The sequence below is a fragment of the Anopheles merus genome, chromosome 2L (genome assembly GCF_017562075.2).
Source record: "Anopheles merus strain MAF chromosome 2L, AmerM5.1, whole genome shotgun sequence".
Taxonomy (NCBI): Eukaryota; Metazoa; Arthropoda; class Insecta; order Diptera; family Culicidae; genus Anopheles; species Anopheles merus.
In genome coordinates, this window is record NC_054083.1 from 28,943,070 (window position 1) to 28,967,348 (window position 24,279).

The window sequence follows — 24,279 nt, forward strand, 5'->3', positions numbered from 1 at the left end:
AAGTGAAACATGCACGCCATAGCTTTCGCAGACGCATGCCAAACCTGGCCGAAACTTCCAGCTTCCAGCCCAAGATCCCGTAACCCGATCCCGCTCCCTGCCATCAAAGTCCCGACCGAAAACGACGCACACCGGCTCCGGCTGGTGGAAAAACTTTCCGAAATTTTCTCCAAAGCGCAAAACACAGAAAGAGGTTACCTGGCGTTTCGTTGCGCTCCAAAAATGTTGCGTGATGCCACCGTTTGGCGTTTAAAGGTTTTTTGTTTTGTTTTGTATGCTATCGGCGATGTGATGGCATGATGGTGGATAAGAAAAATATCATACACTCACACACAATGTATACTTATCTGGTGATTGCACCAGTGGCTTTTCGACACCTGGCCACAGAGTTATTCATCTTCTGGAGCAACCCAGAAAGGGATGACAACTGGGCCTTTAGGACGTTGTTTTTTTGTGTGTATTATTTCATGGCTAAAGGGAGCAAACCTTATGTAAGCAGCGTTGCAGCATGATGAATTCATGTTTTTGTTACTGTCTCCGGCGGCGATCATGCCAGCAGGGCTTGCGATCTTCCCGATCGACAGTTTCTAGTGATATAACGAACGAAAAACGCTTTGCGTGTAGGACCTGTTTCGGTTTTTTCCTTTGACGACGGAAATGCTAATGTATAAAGACCCGATTAAAAATTAATTCCACCACAAATTGACTCACATTCGTTAGGAATGGGGACGGATCGTTTCTAGTGCTATTTATATACTCTTCTTCCACTTATTATGAATCTAAAAAGAAGCTCTTTGGAAGAAGCAAGAAAAAAACACATCATCGTCTAAAACACCACCCGTGGCTGTTTGGCGACGCTTCAACAATTGTTTGAACGAGTGTGTATGACACATCGATTAAAAGATCCAGTTCTTCCCTTCTGTTGGCCGGACCGGATCACTATACGGTGACGAGTTTGCCTTAACCTTGCGATGATCGCGCTCGTAAATTTTGGACCCCGATGGCCAGACGTCGCGCAGATGATCGACCGGTTGCATAACTTACGCGGGCTGGCTGCACCGGCTGCACAGACTGAAGGTAACCGACCTCACTGCCTGGTCTGGTGTACGGGAGGAAAGCAAACGAGTGAGAACAAAATGAAAGGGCTTGGTTTAAAAAAAACAACCGTTCCATCCAATTTCCGAGCCCAAATTAGTGCACACGCTACATTGTCAATGTGAAGGCACTGAAGCAAACTAAAAGTGACAGAAAAGTATGATAAATGAAGTATTACGGTTTAATGATCTAGATGCCTTGACTTTAGGTTTTACGGTGCACAGCAATAATGATCTCCTCTTGGCACCTTAACGATTGTTTCATATGGTTAGTTGGAGGGCACAAGAATGATTGGAATTTTTGGATAATTTGTTTGTCTTTAGAGTTCAGCAATGGACAATGTTATTCAAGAAATGATGAAAAATTTAGTAAAATTAATCTAGCGAAGAACATACCATTTTATTTATGTGATAAGAGTAACTAGGCCGGATTTACGAGAAATGTGTATAACCTTGAAGAAAAACCCACTGCTGAACAATAGCTTTGTAAATTTTTATCATAGTTATTTACCATATCATATCATACTAACCGCATCCGACATTTAAATCTCAATTTTGCCTTCAACAAAAGCCACCAAACAGCAAAGACCGCACCAAAAACATCATAAAACAAACTCGAAACAATAACCAGCCCCTTCCAACGCATCCTTCCTTCGGTCAATTAAAATGCATCAACAAAACGGATGCCTTCACGAAGCAAACGATCACTACCCCTTACCACTTGTTCGCCTCACCATAGCACACGCACGCCAGATCTGCAGCACTCCAAACCCTGCCCTAAACTTCAACCGCTACCAGACTGCCGGCCTAAGTCAGCCAGCCAACTAATCTCTAATTAAATTTCACGCTACCGTTAAACAGTTGACCGTGAGAGCCAGCAAGATGGCGTCGGCAGGGGCAGGAGAAGCTGGCTGGTGGTCAGACACTGCCCGCTAATATTAGGCCCGGCTCGTGACGAATTCCCGCCTCGGTTCACCTCCAGTGCAAATGGCGGAGTTCGGACTGCCCGGATGACCTCCAAAAAGGAGTAAGAGAAAAAAAACACACAGCCATCATCCGAAAAAAAAAAACATAATAATAAACCCACGGAGAGCCTTCCCAGCCCCCGGCCGTCTTGGCCGCTGACATTGTAGCCCGGGCAACACCGAACGTACCCGAAAGAAATGGTGCTTCACAGACGCGCGGCCCAGAAGAAGGCGCCGAGCCCGAGCAGGCAGCCGAGTGCGGTGGTAGACGAAAAATTTGAATGACCGGTTACGCCATTTCACCGCGTGTCGCGACCGCTCAGCCCCCTTCACTTTTTCGTGCGATCGAATGACCTTTAGCGGGTGGGTTAGGCGGCGGGTTGGGATGTTAGAGAATTTTAACTTTGTTTGGGGAGACGTTTTTCCCCACTGGCCACAGGTTGGTTAGGCGCTACGCTAGAAGTCTGCGGTCACTCTGCCAGTGAATTGATCGTAACAACCCTAACCTTTCGCACACCCCTGCACTCGATCAACGCGCGTGGAGGGAGGCTTCTCAAATGGGCTATGTTATTTACTTAACGTTTTCATCAGTCGTCGATCATCAGTGGGTTTTTTTTTTTTTTGAGGAGGGTAAGTTTCTGGAGGACAGTTGATAACAAAAGAGCACGGAGAAAAAGAAGGCATTTGGCCATACATGTTCGATGATCGTGTTTGAGAATTTGGTTCCAAGTGCGGCATGTTTTAGGATATTGAGATTTTTTCAGGATTTTAAATATTATTTCAACATAATATTGCTACAATTTTACATGCTAAATCTCTAGGATATAACAATTATTTTTATAGAAAAGAAAAGAAAAGAGATAATATAACAAAAAAAAACAAAATATAAGCAACACAAAATCAAATAAACAATGAGTATAAAAAAACTATAAGATGGAGCAATCAAATACAGGGTTTACCTAGCCAATCGGGCGTCGTCAAAACGTTATCGGTCGCCATAAATACTTTTTCGGGCGACGTAAACCCTCAATTGGGCACTGTCATTTCTATTCGAGCCTTGTGAAGTATGAATCCGGCAAAGTACAGAATGAATTAGGCCTACTTTATATTTTGTTGCTTTCTAGCTGTAAAACAATACTTTTTTGCTAGTAGTTTAACTGATATGTAAGAAAATTCACTATTTTTAAGTTTAATTACATAAAAAATGATTCAAATTCCTTTTTTAAAATTTTTAGTTCAAACCCGTACAATGCAATTTTTTTTAAATATAATATATTTGGTGATTTAATTAGGTAAACATTTTAAAATAATACATAATAAGTTAAATAACTTACAAAATACGTATTTTTAAACAACTTGATGGATCAAACACACTGGAGCGTCCGATTTGACACCTTCAAGAGTAGGACGCTTTCATTCTGTACTTTGCCCGATTCATACTTCACAAGGCTCGAATAGAAATGACAGTGCCCAATTGAGGGTTTATGTCGCCCGAAAAAGTATTTACGACGACCGATAACGCTTTGACGACGCCCGATTGGCTTGGTAAATCCTGTAAGTCAATAAATATAGAACATTAGCTAAAAATGAATGTAAAAAAATACAGAATCTATGCTCCTTTGAAACAAAAAAGATAGACAAAAAGTTTAACAAAACTGCAAATAAATATTTTAAGAAATATCGACAAGAATTAGAAAATAATAAAAAAGATTCAACCACACACCCATCTAAGACAATGGTGGATGAAGTCTATTGTGAGAAGAAAAAAAAAACCATTAATCCAAATCATTACTGTGCACTCCAGCCAACAGCTTACTGACCTACGACAACACAGCAAAAAGTCACGAGAGCCGCTTCCAACGCCTAACCTCATCCAAGCGGCCCCTCCACTAACCATACCGTTGTGACCATGCCCGAGTCGATGACAAATCGACCGAAGTGGTGTGCCCATTTTCTGCACATGCAATTTCCACTTCCTTCCCAGCCGGCACCCACCCGGCCACACAAAACGCCACCCGGTGAACGGACAGGTGGTGGTCATCCCTCCTACAAAGCGGCGCCAAAGTGGTGTCGTTTGTCGTCGTGGACGCGCCGAGCAGCCCCACGTGCTTGGCCCCAGAGTGATGGAGATGGCGCACCAAGGGACACGGAGAGACCTCCGCGTGTACGTGTGTTTATTTGACTTTGACCGAATTAATAAAACATCATCAGCGCCATCGTTTATTATTGCCGATGATGTGCATCTGCGTGTTCCTGCCATTGCCACGCACCACCCTGCCTTCCTCCGGTTCGGCCATTTTTTTTTCTCGTGCCGTACACGTTTCACGTCCGGTTGAGGCGAGCACCGTGCCGTGTCGCGCGCCAGGTTGATCGTATCGCGCGAAGGTGGCGGCGAAGAGAGTTGGCATCTTTTTTCTCTATTCATTTTTGTGTTTCTTCTTTTTTTGATTTTTTTCTATTTTGCCTGCTGGTACAAGCGATGGGACAATAGTAGAGAGAAGGTCTGAGCGGCTAGGCCGCTGGACCTTTCTTTAAAACGTTGCAGCGTGACGTTATGACGGCATGACCGCGATGATGATTCGGGTGGCGTTTGGTTTTCAATGAAGAAGCGATCGGGGCCTGGGTAAATCGAACCGTAATGATTCAAACCATAAATTGCGTGCACACGATAGCATTATTAAAAATGCTTTCGTGTACGAGCGGCCTCCGATGATGTAAGGCTAATAGTTTTAGCACAAATGACACTGGGCATGATGGTTGAAACAGCAACAGCCGTCAATCATTTCAATAATGAAACGATTCGAAAAACATAAAATGACTGAAAAGTGAATAAAATTATACAGCGAAAAAGCAACATAAACAACACACAATCTTGTGTCATGCACAACACCTACACAAACGATAACGCCAATCAATAGCCGATAAACAACTGCTCCATCCGCTCGAAGGGCATCCGATGTGCGTGCAACACTTTCGAGGAAGGTCACCATGGAGGTTCAGGCCTATCAGTGCTGTCAATAGGATGATACTCGCTGAATAAAGCGAGACTCAAAGAGAGAGAGAGAGAGAGAGAGAGAGAGAGAGAGAGAGAGAGAGAGAGAGAGAGAGAGGGAGAGAAAGACCCAACGCTCTGCTACTAAACTGCTGCTGGTAGTGAACTATACCTGCAGCCCGAACCGGTGGCCGTACTCGTCGACGCATGACGACGTGTGAACTAGCTAGACCGTGGGCCGCTCACACCCTTTCTTGCCTGCGCCTTACATGATGTAAGGGTTTGCGGGTTGAAGTTCAATCCAACGCTGTAGCTTTACCGCAACAGGAGCCCGCTAATTGGTGTAACACCGTGCGGTAACGCCATGTCGAGGGAGTGTTGTTTCGATGCGATGCAGCAGCAGAAGCCAGCGTTGAACGTTGAACTCCTGCTGCACCGGGATTTTGTACCGGCACAGTGTAGTGTGTACGAAAATTGTTTGCAATTGTGTAAATATTTTGCTTTCTGTCTAGCAAATAGTTTACAAGTGTTCACTTAAAACAGTGGTACTGTAAAATATTGAATAAACCTTAACATTCCCACGCTTTTAAAGACTTTGGAAACGATTTTAATGATCATTTTTTCACTCCTCCCCAAACTGCTGCTACTCTGTACATTGATTGTCGTTAACGAGTTAACGATAGCAAATGGGCAGCATTGCAGCAGCCAAACATAAACGTCACTTAAGGCAGCTTACGACAGCCCATTAAAGTCCGTTTTGCTGTAAGCTGAAAGCTGATTTTCTTTACACACTCCACTCTCAAACTACCCAACAAGAAAAAAAAACCCGCAAATCCGTCTCTTAATCTATTTCTTTCAGATATGTTGTCAACAACGCTACCAAAGATGGCACAGTGATGAGCACGGTACGGCACCCAGCAGGTGATTTAAAGCCACATCCATTCACAACCTTGCCACCCATCGAGTCTGAAGAAGCGCCAAACCATAATTATGCTTCGGTTCGCGGATGCCTAGCGACTTATCTCTTGCGTGAAGAGCCCCATCAATGGACCTACTTTTTCCTAGCCAGATCCCCCCTTCACCCCCTTCTATCCACCGTGAGCTTTTATTGCCACCCCACCGGACAGCTTCCACCCACCTTGCCGCCCACCGAAAGGACGCTATAAATCGCTTAAGTACTGTGCCGGCGAGTTTTCGTTTATTCCCAGGCCGTCCCCGCGGCGCAGGAATGCAGGTAAGTGTTGGCCGCAAAACGCTCGTTACATCGGCACGGCTTAGCGTGCTGCGTGAGTGATGCATTCCTCCCAAGCACCGGACCACCCCACTCTCTGGCGTACGTGTTCGCGCAAACTAAATTCGGCAAGCAACACGAAAGCGAAGGTGAGTAATGATAATTTGACAAGGTTTCGAACATTAAGCGCAAACGACGGCACGCATCCACGCATCATCATCATCAGCAACAGCAGCAGCAGCAACACTACAACAACGCACTTCAAATGCGGTTCGAGTTCATATTTTGTTGGACGCTCGTTGGCACGGTAACGCAGTTAACATGTTTCAGGTGACATTGGCTTACGAGTGCGTTGTTGTTTAGTAATTATCACGTAATTTCGAACACAGTTAAGCTGCATGTTTTCTGATTTTTTTTTCAATTGAATTTAATCGTACTAATTATTAATTTGTTTGCTAACACAAATACATCTATTTAATATTGTTTAAATGAATATCAACATTTTGCATCATTTGGACTAATTTTCGCTGGAAAGAAACAACGGTTTTTATTTCCATTTGTGAACTGTTATGATGAACACCTTATGCTTAAGCTACACTTACGATCTCTCCTAGCCTCACCCTGCTACTCCAACTCAAAAAAAAAGGCTCATAATTGTGGGTTCATCGCATAACTACAGTAGCGCATATGTACCGCGAATGCATTATTTACACATTTCACTGCCGCCAATGTACGCGGCGATCCGGTACGCATACCGGCTGCCCATTCGGTTGCTGTTGTTTTTTTTTTGCAATCAAAAGCAACACACCCGTCGACCGAACGTGTGCCAGCCACTCACCCCCAAAAATAAACCCAACCCCCTCAAGGAGTCCATTACTCTCCCCATCAACAACAAACGCTGCAATAACAACACACACACACACAAAAAGCACGCACAAAATAAAGCAAAGAGGTGTGGTGGGGCAGAGGGATTTGATTGAAAATATTTCAGCCCCAACCGCCGAAGCCTTGGAATTACGCACGGCGGCAGACCTTGGAAATGAGCTTTTTGGCACAGGTCAATCGTTCGCCGAAAAAATAAACGCGTTTGGCGGGGTCGGGTGGCGCCCGATCACGATCCGGCAGGTGCTGCTGCCTGCTACTGCCTGCTGTTGCTCCGGAGCCGCCCAGAGTGGGTCAACGTATGCAGCGCGCCTTGTCTTATGTTACTCCTTTCCACCGAGCGCGCGCGCACCTGAGCCGCCCTGTTGCAATTAAAATAGCACTTGTAATTTCGTTGTTTCGGCTTAATCAGCTTAATGGAGTAGGAAAAATGCTGCCTCCGTCTGTACGAGTAAGGATTATGGGCGATTGAATCGTTGCGAACGTTGAACTATGTAGAGGAGAAAAGCACAGCCCGGCCAAACGTGTACTAAGGATGGTCCAAAAGCCGAAAATACCACAATTCATATGAACTGCCGTTTGGGTAGCAGTATTCTAGGTAATCGGATCTATTTGCAGCGCACTCAGCGGGATGGAATTATTGATTGGATATCAGTAGCATATTCGTAGAGGAATTGCACAAATTAGAATGGCCAATTCTATCACAAAAGCTTGTGCCGACGTATTACATTGTTGGTGCTATTTTTTATACATATGATATGATTTTGTCTGAATCGAATACAAATTTTAATTTATTGATGTGTCAATGAATCTATTGAGTAATTAAAAAGATACCTTTTATCTTTTCAATTTTCCCGGAATGATACAATTGACACCTATCGCTGCGCGCAGTTACGGGTTTAATTATTTTTCACATCCCTTACACCTTTGCCAATATAAGCATTTACGATGAAATGAAATTAAGCTCGATTGTGTCAGACATTAATTGGATGTGCTACTTTCATACAGACCATAAATTGTGCTGATTTTCGCATTGTTCTGTTTACCACTACAAAAATAACTTCATTTAAATAACGCTATAAGGTGCGCATATCCAAACAATAAACCTTACATTATATTTAAACCTTTCATACTAAAACATTAACTTATAATAGTACTTAATGCTTTAAGGCGTTCTTCTGCAGGGATTTTCCCGCATCATGTACCCAGAAACAGCTGACGGAAGATGACATTTTAAGATACACCGTACGAGAGAGCGTTCGAAAGAAAAGGTATCCAGCATACCGGCACATAAACCCCCTCCTGGGTAAGGGAATTGACATTTTAACCCGCTCGCTGGCCATAATAATCCCCGTCCGACACCGTAACCCTAATTGATTATGACCTTACGGACATTAAAGTGCGCCTAAGTATTCGTTCTTCTCGGTTGGCGCTGCTGTTTGTCTGAAATGACTCAATATTTTAGCTTTAAACATACGAAACGTTCACTTGCTAACTATTGTTTACAATGAACATGTTTCATATATAATCCATTTATGACCACATATCTTGAGGTGTTTAAAAGAAACTAAATTTATAGCTGATCTTTACGAGCGATAGTTAAAGGCTTAATTTATCGCGTACTTTTTGGAGTCTGTTTAACAATAAGATATCTTTCAGCAAACATGCAGAATACAATCAGGAAACACTGCTGCTTGATTTTCACACCGTCATTCCAGAATCGCTTCAAGGACATCATTATACCCATCCCATAGAAGTACACTGTCGAACGAATCTTTGCAGCGATTAAGCGGTCATGCCACCGTCAAGTCCTGATTACTTTTCACCGAGCATCTCTCAGGGCTCGCGCACGCCACACCTCATCGACGCTCATTTAGTCGTTTCGCGGAAAAATTCCACCAGGAAATGCTAACCAGCATCCTACAGCTTGCCAGCCTGCCCTCCCGTACCAAGAGCGTATCGATTTTATCTAATCATCTTGAAACGAGCGCACCCTCAGGTGGTATTCGGAACTTCCGACACTACTCGCAGCACGGCGCGCTCCTCCTCCTACCAAACCGCTAACTAATCTCTTGCTGGGGAGAAAAGCCTCCACAAAACCAACAAGACCCGGTTGGTTCTTATAAATCCATCATCAGCAACTAACTGACTAGGGACTGAGGAAAAGTACCCAGGCAAGGCTACCAACATCTCAGGCGAAGGAATTTGGGTGTTCCAAATTTAGCTATAGCATTCCCGGACGCTCACGTACCAGGGTAAAGTATATTCGCTCTGCCTCTTCAAGATCAATCAACGGCTGAAAGGAAAGATGTTCCATTATATTTTACCCCGAAGGATAGGGGTTGAGATGGGAGAATGGTGAGTACATAAGGGGTGTAGTCGGAGGAGTAGTTTTAAGACCAACGAAGGAAGTAACACTTTCGCTGTACTTCTCACGCGACAGGAAGCGGCATCCGATATTGTCGAAACAAACCGGATGCTTAACTTGTGGTCATAAATTTTGAAAATGTGCTCTTTAGTAAGGTAAGTTTCAACCCCAACCAGGACCCATGGGCGTGGGAGAAGCACTGGCATTATCTGCTTCGTCACTGTCGTTCACCTAGACAACTGGACTACTGGCGCTTCAGTGCACACACAGGTGTGGACAAAGTATGATTTATGGTGGCCTTGTGAGCTTCCTTCCAAGGTGCGGATCCTTGCGGAAGAATTATCTCGACGGTTGAGTGTTGTTTTGAGGCAGCGAGCAAAGAGAGACACTGACTGATCCTCCCCTAAATCAGGGTTTCAGTTTCACCGTCAAGGATGCGAAAGTTGAATGGTTTCCCGCATAGAGAGGAGCATTCCGCGTACCTTTGCACCAGTTATGTCAGGCGCCGCTGGGTTCAACAGTATTTACTTTGCCTTTTGTATCGAGCGATTTCTTGTTTTCATTGTTTAAACAGCCCTCTCTTTCGATGGTGGAAAGCTTCAAAGTGCTTTGATTTTGTGAATCTCCCGAGCAGCACAGTGTTTGCTGCCTTTCATATTAAGTAAGAAGATATTGTTACAGTAAATATTGATAAATTCGAACGTTATAGGGTGGTTCAACAAGCTTTAATCAACGTTTGCAATAAAAATGAGTTCAAGGTGAGACTTTGAACAGTCTAATTTGTCTTATTACAGCATCAATCCTTTGGAAGTTTTCGCTACTAAGGCACAAAACATAAAAACTAACATCAATAAAATCAAACGTTCCGAAAACGTCCAGTAGCGTACAAAAACTCACCCGAAAAAGTGATGTACACATCGCCTCTTAAAGTCAAACAAGACGAACCTACTGTTTATGCACTGTTCAGCAACAACAGTGAGCAATAATATCGGTATTTACATTCCTTCGCTCGTGACATCGTCCGGCCGTACCAGTACGCCAGTAACGGTTTGCTCGGACAGGCAAACAAGCAATTCCAACCACTGCGTGCTACATGTACCAACGCGTTGTCCAATCTCGAAAATTAGTCATTTTTTACAACAAACAAACACACACACACGAACACTGTACCCCGTAATGGCATCATCGCACTACGGTTGCTATAGAAACACGACAAATCGCATACCGAACAGAACTGCAAGCGATTTCGTTTGCGTTTGGCGTCTTCTATTGACACGGAAGTAACAGACATCATCATTTTGGAGCTTTGTGGTTCGCAAACGGTCACTGTTTGACGAACGAATTGGAAGTAAAATTGTCGCATGGACAAATTTTTCTCGAGCGTTTTACAAACACAATTTTGATCAAACAGTGTTGTGATTGGCCTGTGCTGTGGCGTCAGAATGGTGATAAAATATTGCTCTTCCCAGGAAAAAGCCATCGCATTGGAGCGTCTTTCGTGCAATAGCAAATGCTAATGTCATTCAACTCAATTTCGTATTTGTTCGCGACACCAGTCCGCGATCATTTCCATTTGCTGGAAGTGTTTTATTAAATACTGGCGGCTATTACATTTGTCTTTAATCAACACCAATTCATCTCTTGTCATGCTAAATACCTCTAAAACTGTGCAGTATTATTAAAATTGCAAATCTTGACTGCCGAACATTGTGCATTGAACTTGAACCATCGAACAGTGTGGTGTTTTAAATAATTTTAACATAAAATGCAAAAACTAAGTCAAACCCAAACGCTCTCCAATGTCACCAGCAGCCGTGAAATCGCCCGTCCATGAGATTCTTTCCCTCCCCCAACGAGGTGTGTGCGTCAGCGGCGCTTTGAAACCTTTGTCCGATAGTGCGCCAAACACTCCCGCACGGGATGAGTCGCCAAATTGGTTGCTGGCGGTGAAATATGGCTTTCGTCCCACTACTTACTGGTCCGTCGCCATCGAAACGATACGCAATCAAAATCGCCAAACCGTCCGGCATCGTATTGGCAATGAACTTGGCCGTTGGTCTGGGATTGGTTTTAAATTTCGTACACACACACACATACTGCCGCGCTGGCTACACCGTAGACGCATCGATCTTTCGATGGTCAAATCTATTTTGGTTGGCGGCAAATGGCGTAATAAAGCTTAGAGCAACACACAAAACATAGTAGGCAGGAGACTACTTATATGCGTAGCAGACTTGACAGGGTTAGTAACACCTGTAACGTATGTATGTAACGTTAAATTTAAAGTAGTAGTTTGAGACTAGTTAATTTGGCAAGATAACAGGGCAAAATAAGCAAATTAATTTTATAAGTTATTTACCTCCGAAGACGAACCAGGCTTTTTTTAATAATTATTTTTTTAGATGCATCTGCAATTCAAGAGGCACATCAAAATTTATTGATGCTGAACCATTGCCGGAAGAAAAACCCGGACTGATATTGGGTTTAATTCTGAACCCAAAACGGTACCGAAACTGATCCGGAACTCATACAAGTCCTGTAACTGATCCCTTATCCATGCCAGTTCCGAAACTGATATTGAAAGTAGACCGTTCCTGTAACTGATATAATAACCAAGCCATTCCTAGAACTGATCCTATCATTTCTGGCACTTATCTCGAACGAAAACCATTCCTGGAACTGATTCCAAAACCCAACTAGTCCTGGAAGTGATACCGTACGCATACCATTCCTGGCACTGATCTCAAACCTGCAACAGTTCCTGGAGCTGATTTCCAACCTGGAACCGATCGTAAACCATTATCGGTCTTGGAACTAATATTGAACATGTACCAGTCATATAACTGATCCTAAACCCATGTATGTCCTGGAACTGATTCCGAACCCAAAGCTTTTTGAAACTGATACCGTACCAATAACATTCTAATCTCGTGACAGCCTTAAAACTGTTCCCTTTTTATCCTGGTTCAAAATCTGTACCAAAAGCTGCCAAATCTGGACATTTCTCTGTCATGGAACGAATCGCGATCATGTCCCGATTCAGGAACCATTGTAGTACCTACTTCGATCCACTAACTTATACCACTATTATACTTGTCAATAGTGGTATTAATATATGAAACAATCCCCAACCAACAAAATCAATCAAATTTAATCCAATCATAAAAAAATCAGTCAAAATCCAACTTCTACTCACGTAAGAAATGCACACCGTGCTCTTGCGGCCGAGCTTCATCTTCCGGATCAGCGTCTGGTGGGGTGGATGCTCCTCCCGATTCGCACCGTAGTACAGCTCCCAGCAGCTCGGTTTGTTCTGGTGCCACTCGAGCAGCATCTTCTCCTTATCGCCAAACTGGCCGTTGCGCGACTTGCCCAGGCTCTCCATCAGGATGATGCGCTCGAGCGTGATGTTGCGCTGCAGCTGATTGAAATCACAATGGGCCATATGCGGCCCCCCGCTCCCACTATCACTCAAACAATCACCCTTCGCACCGGGGCACCCATCCGGTGGGTCCGCTTTCAGCTTCACGCGCGACCCATGTTTTGCCCTATCACCACCACCACCACCAACACCGGCTTCTTCCTCTGGCATACCAATACTGACACTTCGACAATCAACACCACCACCACCAGCAGGAGCACGGCCGGACACGAACGTCTTCCCAACCTCACCGTCATCACTGTCCGGCATGTCGATGGTCATGGCATTCGGGTCCGTCCGCTCGCAACCACCGTACCGGTTGCAGACCCGAATTTCGTCACTGTTCAGATAGCGCTGCTGGCAACACAGTGAGTGCAGTCCACCAATCGACCCCGACTGCCCACCACCCTGCTGTCGAACTTCCTGAGCGAACGGATTCGGTGGGCTGCGTCGGTTTAGCATCAGCGCGGCGGCGGGCAGTGCTGCCGGCGGACGTCCCTCGCAGATATCCGGTGGAAGAACTTGATAGTACGGTAACTCCGAACCACAGGACGTCGGGTACGGGACGACCCCAGCTCGCTCCAGCATTTCGTAATCATGCTCGAGACTCAATATGGATCCAGATCGTGATCGGTTTCGCTGCTCGACCGCATTCTGTACGGCCACCACTTTCGGCTCCCGGCTCATTCCCTTGCAGAAGCGCCGGATCTCGTTCTCATTCTTCTGGTTCATCGTGCGCAGATACCCGTCCAGGTCCGCCTTCAGAATGGCAATGTTCTTCTCCAGCTCCGTCTCGCTCGGTCCCGCATCCTTCACGAACGGATTGCCCGTCTTCGGTATCCGCTGTGCTGGATGATCTTCCTGCTGCTTCTGCTGCTGCTGCTGCTCAGTGCGCTGTTCCAGCAGCGTGTTCAGCTTACCCCGTATCTGCTCCAGTATGTTGCGCGTGTTATGAAACTCGAGATACTCCTCGTACTGTGACTTCTTGCGACTTTGCGTGCCTCCATCGCCGGCCCCTTCCATCGCTTGATCGCGGATCGCGTACATTTCACTCTCGGAGATCGAGGACAGCGACGGACTCTCGAAACCGATCAAGTTCTGACTGCTGTGGTTCGCCATGCGAAACGACTCCAGATTGATGTCCATCAGCGAGTCGTCCGTGTCCAGGGGCCAGATGGGCCGCGGAATTTGACCATCGTTACCCTCCATGATTACGGACAGTTGCTGCTGTTCCTGCTGCTCCTGTGACTGTTGCTGATCTTGCACTTCACAGCCACTTTCCGGGCGTGGTTCTCCCTCGGGCCCAATGCCCGCCGACGAATGTAAAGGTTGCTGCTGTATGACGGAGGCGCGCATCACACTCAGCTGCACTGGAACGGCCGGAGATGCCAACGGCGAGGGATAGTAGTACTGCTCCAGCCCTCGAATGTTGCGCTGCAGCTCCGACAGCTCTTGATCGTTCCCGCGCCGGTTCCTATCACAGCTCGCGCCAGTCTTACCCGTCTCGCCTGCGCCCTGACTTGCCGGTTTGGACACAGGGTCCGATCCCGAACGCTCCGCGGGGACTTCTTCCTCGTCGTCCAGCCGCTCGGTGCGCGGGCTACGCCGATCGATCGGCTCGCAGTAGATGTGCTCGTCCACCGAGCTGCCACCGGTCGAGTAGAGGTTGGTGCTGTAGTAACCCGACGAGCCACTCTTCTCGGTCGAGTAGTGTGAGGTAGAGTTCACGCGTTCACGGCTCGGCGGCTTCCCAACGACGACCTCGTCCACCGGTTCGCGGTGCACAATGCTGGTGCGCGGATGCGTCGTTGCCAGCCGGCCCCGCTCACCCACCGGCAGCGCCTTGCCGCCACCGCCGCCGGGATAGTCAGTCGTCCGGGGTGCCACCGGGGCCGCATCGTCCGGTTTGGTCTTTTTGCTGTCCTCTTTGCGCGTGTGCCGCGGGTGTCCACCTTTGCCGGTCGTCGGTTCGCTCTTATCGCTCACCTCGTCCTCAGTAAAAGTCTTGGCGTTTATTCTGTGGAAAATGGAGAGCAAAAATATGTATAATTGTTTATTGCTCAATATGTATTGTTGAATAAAAGTAACCAAAACAAAATGTATCTCTCAATAGACAACGTCTTCATGCTCAAAATGAGTCAACCGTTGGTAAGCCATCATTTCAACACCACAAACACCAAGTGAAGCACATTAACCAGGCCCAACATGAAATCATGAGTCAACAAGTTCATCCACACGGCGGCTCAATGGTGGTGCCTAACTAGTTGCCAGCTCACGGCAATCAAAAACCAACCACCGACTGACCGTCCACCGGTTTGGCTGCTCTGAAATTTCCCTTTCCCCAAGCGCACCCCAACCCGGGGCTTAGATATACCCGTCATCATCGTCAGCTGCAGTGACACCATTCCGGTTACCGGTCGCGTCCCGGGAGAAGCCCAACGATCGCGTCAATGAACCTTTTGCCACCTCGACGCAGATGCAGATCATTGCCGCTCGCCTTCCCCAAAACAAGTTGTCCAACGTATCGCAATGCAAAGCGTGGAAAGCAAAAGCGAATGTTTCAGTTGCCATTGCAATTGCTGCACACTCCCCGTTTGAGGTTAGAAATAAAATAACCGATCCTGCTAGAAGGTGAAAGCCATCGAACTAACGCTGCACAGAAATAGATCGGTCCGGTTGACCCCACGCGTGGTCAGCTACTGCTGCTGCATGTCACCCAACCCAGACCGAGACACGACGCTACACTGTTGCTAAATTTGCATACGCTGGATACACTATCTATCGCCCGATACACTCCTCCAACCAGTGCAGTTCGCTCTTGCGCAATGTGCTCTTAGTGGCTCTTAGTGGGAAAGAAGGAGCGGTGGTTTTTGTGAGTGCCAGCAATTCCATGCAAGGCCAAAAAAGAACCTCGGCTGTCATTGACTGAGTCGCGCCACTACATTCGGTTCTAAGAGAGTGGGCATGCCGCGTGTTCTGAATATTCAGCTAATTTGATGAGCTATTTGGATGGTGATTGCGAAATCTATATGGTTGTTAGTTATGAAAGGTACATAAAAACAAAACCAGTTCTTTTAGTGGCTATTGGTGATACAGAAGTTGTACTAAAGACATGTAGCCTACATTTCATCACATCTTTTAAATGCGAAAGCTTCTTTGAAGCTTCTTTCAGATACACTTCTAGTACTTTTCAAATGAATTCAGGATTGTTTGAGTTATTACGATACATTTGTAAAATGATTTTCTTAAAGACCGTTTGAAGTTGGTTCAAGAAGTCGACAGTGACCAAATGACAGAGAGAAAGCTTAATAAAGGGTAATGTACAAGGTATAAGACGACCCTTGACATCTATTCAAACTTATTTGAATTAAACTTTCACGAAGGTCAAGTCTAAATATGAACAAAACAGGGGACCATTTCCACAACTCTCTCTTCACTATCTTTTCACTCTTTGATCCACCATTACATATGATGATAAGGCAACAAGTGAATACGTTCCTACCTGTTTGATGTGAATGCTTCTTGTTTGACCTACTCACACCTTTCAAACGCCGTACCCTATCGTACATTGTCCCTCGCAATCAAACCAGCAACAAAACACTTTTGGGTCTTCTTTCACTCCTCACACAAACATCATACAAAATTCCCACCCTTTACACAGGCACGCACACAACCGACGCATCAACACAACACGTACACACGAAAATGCAGCTTCAAGTTCGAAATGCAATTTCCGCTCTCCAGTGAGAAAATCGATACTGCAAACGTCAGATGCATCCCCCATCAATGCTTTGTCGTGTGGAATTCTCGGGAAAACTATCTCCAGGCGAGCACATATTTCACTGCACAGAACCGGCACAGCACAAGCCACACACAGTGAAGTGCATCGACCATGCAAACCGTTTGACCGTAGTATCAAAAGGCCAATGAGCTAACCGGCTTTGAACACATCACACCGAGCACTATCACAACATGTAAGGAAACACGACCGACCAAATCGAATCTGATCGTCTAGAAACCATCGAGCACATGAAACCGGAACAGAAATTCCAGCAAGCAAACATATGATAACCACGATCCGGTTTTACGAAATGTTCTGCATTTTGAACACGCACTCACAATTAAGGATGGGCCCGGATGTTCTCCTGCCATCCAGCTGCTCCCCACCACTGATCTAGATCTGTCTGTTGTTGTTCCGCCGCAACGAGCTTCACGCAGCCGGAACAGCAATGCAGCTGCAGATGACTGATCTGACCACGACCGAACGGGGACTTGCATTGCTGCAAGCCGGCCTACGGTTAGGAAAGTGGAAATGGAAAAACACTGTGTGAAGGTTACACAAAGACACCAACCGGGAAGAAAGTGAGAAGCTTCTCTATGTGCTAGTGCGTTTTCACTCTCACTGGGCCGCTTTGAGCAACTGTGTGGAAACCGGTCCGACTGGTTTATCGTGTGCACAGTTTGAGAAGCAGTCGAGTGCATTTTCCTTGCAAAGATTAAAACAGTGGGTGAAACAGTGGTTTTTTTAGAAGCACTTCCGCTGGAAAGGCCCATTCAAATAGTGTTTACTGTTCATACGTTACCTTCATCCCATTTTAACTTCACCTGAGCAATGCTATCATATACTAGCTTCTGTTATCACAATCGTAACGGCAAACAGTTGATAAAACCTAGCAGAATGAAATGCTTCCCCGACAACACATACTAGTGGCAATTTGACTCGCAGTATCATGCAAAAGGCACGAATTGGACCAGGGGTAAGCAAAAGTGCAACCATTCCAGAGTACATTGCACCGATGACGATAAGATTTGCAGCACGACACCTCCCCACCGGGGACAGGTTTTCAGTCGCGAAGGAGCAGAAGGCATGCAAAAAAAACAAACTTGGTGGACGTATAGACGAAAATGGAAAGTAAACCTAGAAAGTAACATGCATCCAGTAGCTCAGAGCAGTAGAACGAGTGTAGCGGATATAGACAAGTGTGCATCAGATAACTATTTGCAGAAAACTGTTTGACTTTTCCTTTCGAAGGTTTGATGGATGTGCTACTTTTCGAATACTTGCATTATTCTTACTTGTTGGTGGGTGTGAAATTCAATCAAAAACAGAACAACGGTTACTCGTTTGCTATCCGCATGAAGCAGTTTAAATTTCCTTTGATTGCCTCAAACTATTTATGATAAGCTTTTTATCTCTTTACTTTAATAATTTATGTAATTTGTTATTTTATCATACACTTAATTGTGTTTTGAATGGGATTTTGTGTCTTGTTTTGTACGTGTTTTTTTGTTTTTGGTTTCTCATTTACTTGCTGTTATTTTATTTGATTAAAATATTTGGTTTTGTTTATTCTTACTGCCTTTTTAATTATCTTCCTTTCTTAATTAAATTTCTTTAAGCTCATTTCTTTTTAATATTTCCTTTTTTAAGTTTTACATTTTTTCTATTACTGTAGTATGTTTTATGCTTAAGCCTCAGTTAAAAGTACTCAACAATTCCTTGCTAATAGATTAAAAGTTTTATTTTAGTTTTTTCCCTTTTTTCATGAAGAATTAACGACCATTCTCCGGGACCGTAAAGTCAGAACATGACATTGGAAAAACTTCCACCGGAAATTTACATACACTTTCACTCGTCGTATTTCACCCGGGCTGAGCAAAAAACAATCACACACTCTTGCCGGAAGGAGGAAAAACATGCTCCAACTTGATATGGAATGCTTTACTTCCTTCCAGCACTAAACCCAAACACCAAACCCAGCATCCTGGAGCTCCCTTTTTTCTAGGTCACCGCACGCTTGTGCCAGCCCTTTCCCAACAGCCAGCTGATCGGCACTCGTCCGATCCCTTCTTCTGCATCATCGTCAGCACAATGCAACAAAGCTCACCAACTACTACTAACGAGCATTCCGGTTACCTTCGTATTTCACTTCACTTCTTTTTTTACACACACACACACACACACACACACACACACACACACAACTCGGAGTAGGTCAGCCTATACAGCAAGTGTGCGCGAGGAGTGAAAATATCATTAGATTCCTGCATTGCAACATTACGATCTCAATCTGTGTGCTGTGTGCGATTGTGCTACATCTGATACGCGGTCGGCTCCCCGAAAGGCAGCGATGGTTGTTTGCTGAATGAATCAATGGCAGCGGCTGTTAGAGAGTGAAATCTTTTCTTCTGCACATTTCGTTCGTTTATGCTCCAAACCGGTGCCCGGTGCAGATGCATATCGGTGTCGGGTCCAAGGTACTGAGGCACGTGTGAGTATGCTCTTCTTCGCACAGCAGGTACCGTGGAGGCTCATTCGCCAATTTCTTCCAATTGTGGTCAACACAAATTAGCACTGACACGCCTTGATGGTGCGTGTGTGTGTACAAAAAAATGTAAATTATCTATCATCAGCGATTAGTTTGGTGGAGTTTCCCCCGCACGGTGTTCATTATTTCTTTTCAATAACCTTTACAATTACTAAACCTCAATAATGAAGAAAGTGAAATATCTCTTGTGAAGCGTTTCATTTTCGTTACAAAATAAGGTATGTTTCGTTGGCAGTTTACTAGTCGATTTATTGGCAGTTTGCAAACGCCTTCAAAGGTCCTACGTGGGCCAGTCTGCAAAGGTGTAATGTCTAGTCAAATTTACGACTTACTACCTTAGTACCTTCGGTATTTCTTCTACAAAACGAGGGTGCATCTCTTACCTCAGATGCACATTGCAAAAGATGTTAACTACGTTTTCCTCCTTTTTTGGGCGGTATTTTTAAGCAGCGAACAAGTGAAAATATATCTTTGCCCTCCGGGACACATTACTTTGGTGCATCTCCCTCCCAACAGTTACGCTGAACACGGTGCTTTACATTCTGAGGGCAAATAAAAAGAAGTAACGTCATCCTCCGAAGGTCACTTCCGCATTCGAGTGAAGAAAAATTGCCTGTCCAGCGCACAAAGAAAGCAATTTTGTGCCATCGAAAAGCCGGAAATTCTTTGTAGGGATAAACGGACGACGGACGAGATAAAAACCTAGCCGGCTTTAGAGCGTTGCGAAGGAAAGTCAAGCCGACCCGTCGATGATGCTGTAATTTCTGCACCTAATTTTGTACCGGCGATGCACATGAGTGCACTTGAAGAAAATGTAAATTTATTTCTTTTGAGTATCGGGATTTGTAGCGACGGTTGGTAGTAAGAAACAGTATTCCTGTGTTTACAATCACATAGTGTACAAACAGTTAAGTGATTTCATCAGAATTTCATTTATTTTACTTTATATACTTTTTTGTTCATCAATTATAATTTAGTCATTCTGTCGCCAACCACGAAGCGAATCGGACGTTCTCGATACGCGCTCCAGGTGGATGATTACGGCCAAAGTCAAGCCACTGACCCCACCATACACACACGAAGATTTACGTACGCTTAGTTGAACGTGAAGCGATCTGTGCTTGCTGTGCGTAGTAAGTGTACAGTGCGTAGTGTACTGTGTTAAGTGTGTGTAGTGTATGTGATTGCCCGTGTGTTACCCGTTTGAGAGTGTTGAGCAACAATACAGGTGCGTACGGCACGCATCTCTTGTGCTCGCATTTTGTGCGTTCGCATCTCGCGCGCTCGCATCTTGAAGAGCGCGCTCTCCTCTCATTTGTCCTGTGTTTGGTAAGTGATCCTCTCTTATCCTACTATCCTTGTCCTCCACGCAGTTGAACTGTTGGCTCGGGCTCTCCCATGGAGGCGGAGCCTATGGACGACTCTGATGAAGGCTTTATTACAGTGAAGCGCAAAAGTTCTGACCCAGGGCAGATGGCGAAGAAAAAGGTTTTACATGAACCTTTGGCTTCAACATCGCGAGATGATTCTGCTAAAGCGAATGTAAATTCAAGGGCCAAAACGTACCATGCTTCTTTTAACGGGGCACATAATGTTTTTTTTATGCCTCGTACCAAGCCGCTTGACGTTAGATCGATCACAGCATCGATCTACAAAAAATACCCGGGTGTTTTGGACGTCATCCGACTGCATCCAAAGAAGTTGCGTGTCACCGCAAAGGACCGGGGGCAGGCCAATGCAATTGTGGCCGATCCGGACTATACGGAGGATTACCGGGTGTATATTCCCGGTGGATTGGTGGAAGTCATCGGTGTGGTAGATGACTTTGAATACCCCTTAGAGGATATCCTTCAGTACGGACAAGGGGCATTCCTCTATCAATCCTCGCCTCGTGTCAAGGTCCTCGAAGTGAAAAAACTGTACGCTTCGAAAATGGTTGACGGAAAGAAGGTGTTCCGTGAGACTTCCTCACTCCGGATCACTTTTGAGGGTACAGTACTGCCAAACACGCTGTACTTTGAGGGTCTGCGAGTACCCATCCGTCGAGCCTTACTGTACCAACTCTGTTAGGTGCGGTAAGTGCAAAGGACCGCATTCTACGGCAGAATGCAAGGCTGACAACCAAAAGTGCGTCCATTGCAAACAGGAATGGCACGAAGTTTCTACTTGCTCAGTGTACCGCAAAAAGCAGGCCGAGCATAAAAAAGCCGTCCTTTATAACTCAAAGAGGTCATTCGCCGATGTTCTGAAGAAAACCTCAGAAGTGAATCCGTTCGATACACTCTCACTCCTTGAGGGTAATGAACCGTTGCCCAATCTGGCCCCTCTAACAGGAGTAAAAAGATCGATTACACCGAGAGTGTCAATTAAAGGTATCCGAAAAAACAAAATTGTTCCCCCTAAAAAGGCACTTCGACGTCACGTTGATGCGACCCAACGCCAATCCAAGGGTCCCATGCCCCCCGTGATGCTCGATCTCGTCCACCTTCCCGTAACCTACCCAATCCTAGCAATCTGGCTTTCCCTAGTGAACCCAGATCCTTCTCCAGGCAATCCCTCCCAAGCCTGACAGAGGTTTTGCAATCCCTCCTAGACTCCCTTTCCCTCCCGGAACCTCTTTCCGGGCTGATCCCTTTGGCATTTCCTTTCCTAAGAGGAATGGTCAGGCAATGGTTATCAAAATGGCCATGTCTAAGTATGATGGTCCGCTTGGATGATTAATGCCTCCAACGACTACTATACTACAATGGAACTGCAGAAGTTTTTTGGGAAAAATAGATTCTTTTAAAGTATTACTAGGGCAATATAATTGTAATGCATTTGCCCTAAGCGAAACTTGGCTCTCACCCGATAAAAATATTACCTTCCCGGGATATAATATTATTCGTCAAGACCGACATGATCCATCTAGTGATAGGCGAGGTGGGGGAGTGTTAATTGGTATTCGAAGTAGTCACAGCTTCAACAGAATACCCCTCCCCACACCCGAGGGAATCGAATACGTCGCAATCCAGGCAAAGCTAGGGGATCTTGACGTTTCTATTGCTTCAATTTATATCCCACCGGGAGCCAATCTGGACCCAAAGAAGATCAACAAGGATCTTGAAACCTTAGTAACGGTACTACCAAAACCGTTTTTCATCCTGGGCGACTTTAACGCCCATGGATCAGATTGGGGTTGTACGCATGACGATAATCGTGCACCAATCATTAGGGATATCTGCGACACATACAGTTTGACGATTTTAAACTCTGGCGAAGCAACTAGGGTGCCCTCACCTATGGCACGACCCAGCGCAATAGACCTATCTCTTTGTTCATCGTCTTTAGGGCTGGATTCTATGTGGAAGGTAATCCAAGACCCGCTTGGCAGCGACCATCTGCCAATAAAGATCTCGATTATCAAGAGGAGTCGCACAGTCGATCAAGTCCCCGTTAATTGTGACTTAACGAGGAACATCGACTGGACGAAATACGGCGACCAAATGACCGCTTTGCTAAACCGCGTAGAACCCAGTTTCTCCGTGAATGAGGAGTATACAAATCTCGTTATGGCGATAAACGAGTGCGCCCTCGGTGCCCAAACGAGGCCGCCCCCCCAGGCAAGGATTTTTAAAAGACCTCCCACTCCTTGGTGGGACGCGGATTGTAAAGCGGCATTCTCAGCGAAGCGGAAGGCTTTTGCCAGGTATAGAGACACCGGTTCCATGGATCTATACATCCATTATAGAGGCCTGGAGCGTAGGTGCAAAAACTTGCTTAAAGCAAAAAAAAGGTCATACTGGCCGAGGTATGTCAAAAACCTCAAGCCTTCCACTTCGCTAACGGAGCTTCAGAGTATGGCGAAGAGGATGCGCAACAGCAAAGCAACAAACGAGAGCGAAAGGGTTTCTGGGACATGGCTAGAGCCATTTGCACAAAAAGTCTGTCCTGATTTCGCTCAAGCACACCCTTTTAAACAATGTGCACATGGGAGTGATCCACACATGGATTCACCGTTCACAATGGTAGAGCTATCGCTTGCTCTGTACTCCAGCAATAATTCGTCTCCAGGACTGGATCTGATTCGGAACAAATTGCTCCATAATCTGCCAGATCTGGCGAGGAAACGGCTGTTGAGATTATTCAACATTATGTTGGAGCTTAACACCGTCCCGTTGGAGTGGAGAGAAGTGAAAGTAGCCATCTTGTTGAAACCTGGCAAACCGGCATCAGACTATAATTCTTACCGACCGATAGCAATGCTATCTTGCTTGCGAAAACTATTTGAGAAAATGATTCTTTTTAGACTGGACAATTGGCTCGAATCCAAAGACCTTTTGTCAAGTACCCAATTTGGCTTTCGCAAAGGCAAGGGTACCAACGATTGCTTGGCGCTGCTTGTATCCGAAATCGAGATAGCTCATTCTCGCAAAGAAATGATGGCATCTGTATTTCTTGACATCAAGGGGGCTTTTGACTCAGTATCAGTCAATGTTCTGTGTCAAAAGTTAGAATCTGCGGGCTTAACCCCAAGACTGAAAAACTTCTTATTCAACCTCCTTTCGGAAAAGGCAATGAATTTTGACAATGGCCACATGAAAATTCGGAGAGTCAGTTACTATGGACTACCACAAGGGTCCTGTTTGAGCCCCTTGTTGTATAATTTTTATGTGAATGATATTGATACATGCCTTGCACCTGGCTGCAGCCTTAGGCAATTGGCGGACGACGGTGTTGTTTCAGTCGCCAGCAACAGCATCACCGACCTTCAAAGTCCTTTGCAAACCACACTAAACAATTTAGAAGTGTGGGCCACAAACCTGGGTATCGAGTTTTCTCCAGAGAAAACGGAAATGCTGATATTCTCTTTCTTTTACAACACTGAGAGTAATAGACGCTTGAATTTGGTTGACCCAAAGGTCGATATCTTTTTATATGGTAAAAAGATATCCATTGCCAGATCTTTTCGATACCTAGGGGTTTGGTTTGATAGCAAAAATGTATGGAGGAAACAT

General features: G+C 45.4%; 1 protein-coding gene across 1 annotated transcript in view; it reads right to left on the bottom strand.

The window, feature by feature from the left end:
- The window catches only part of LOC121594672, a 67,273-nt gene that overhangs the window by 24,815 nt on the left and 18,179 nt on the right, over nucleotides 1–24,279 (bottom strand). Inside the window, exon 3 of the mRNA XM_041918216.1 lies at nucleotides 12,729–14,970. Coding sequence (XP_041774150.1) covers nucleotides 12,729–14,970 — 2,242 coding nt within the window. The remainder of the gene's footprint in view (nucleotides 1–12,728; nucleotides 14,971–24,279) is intronic.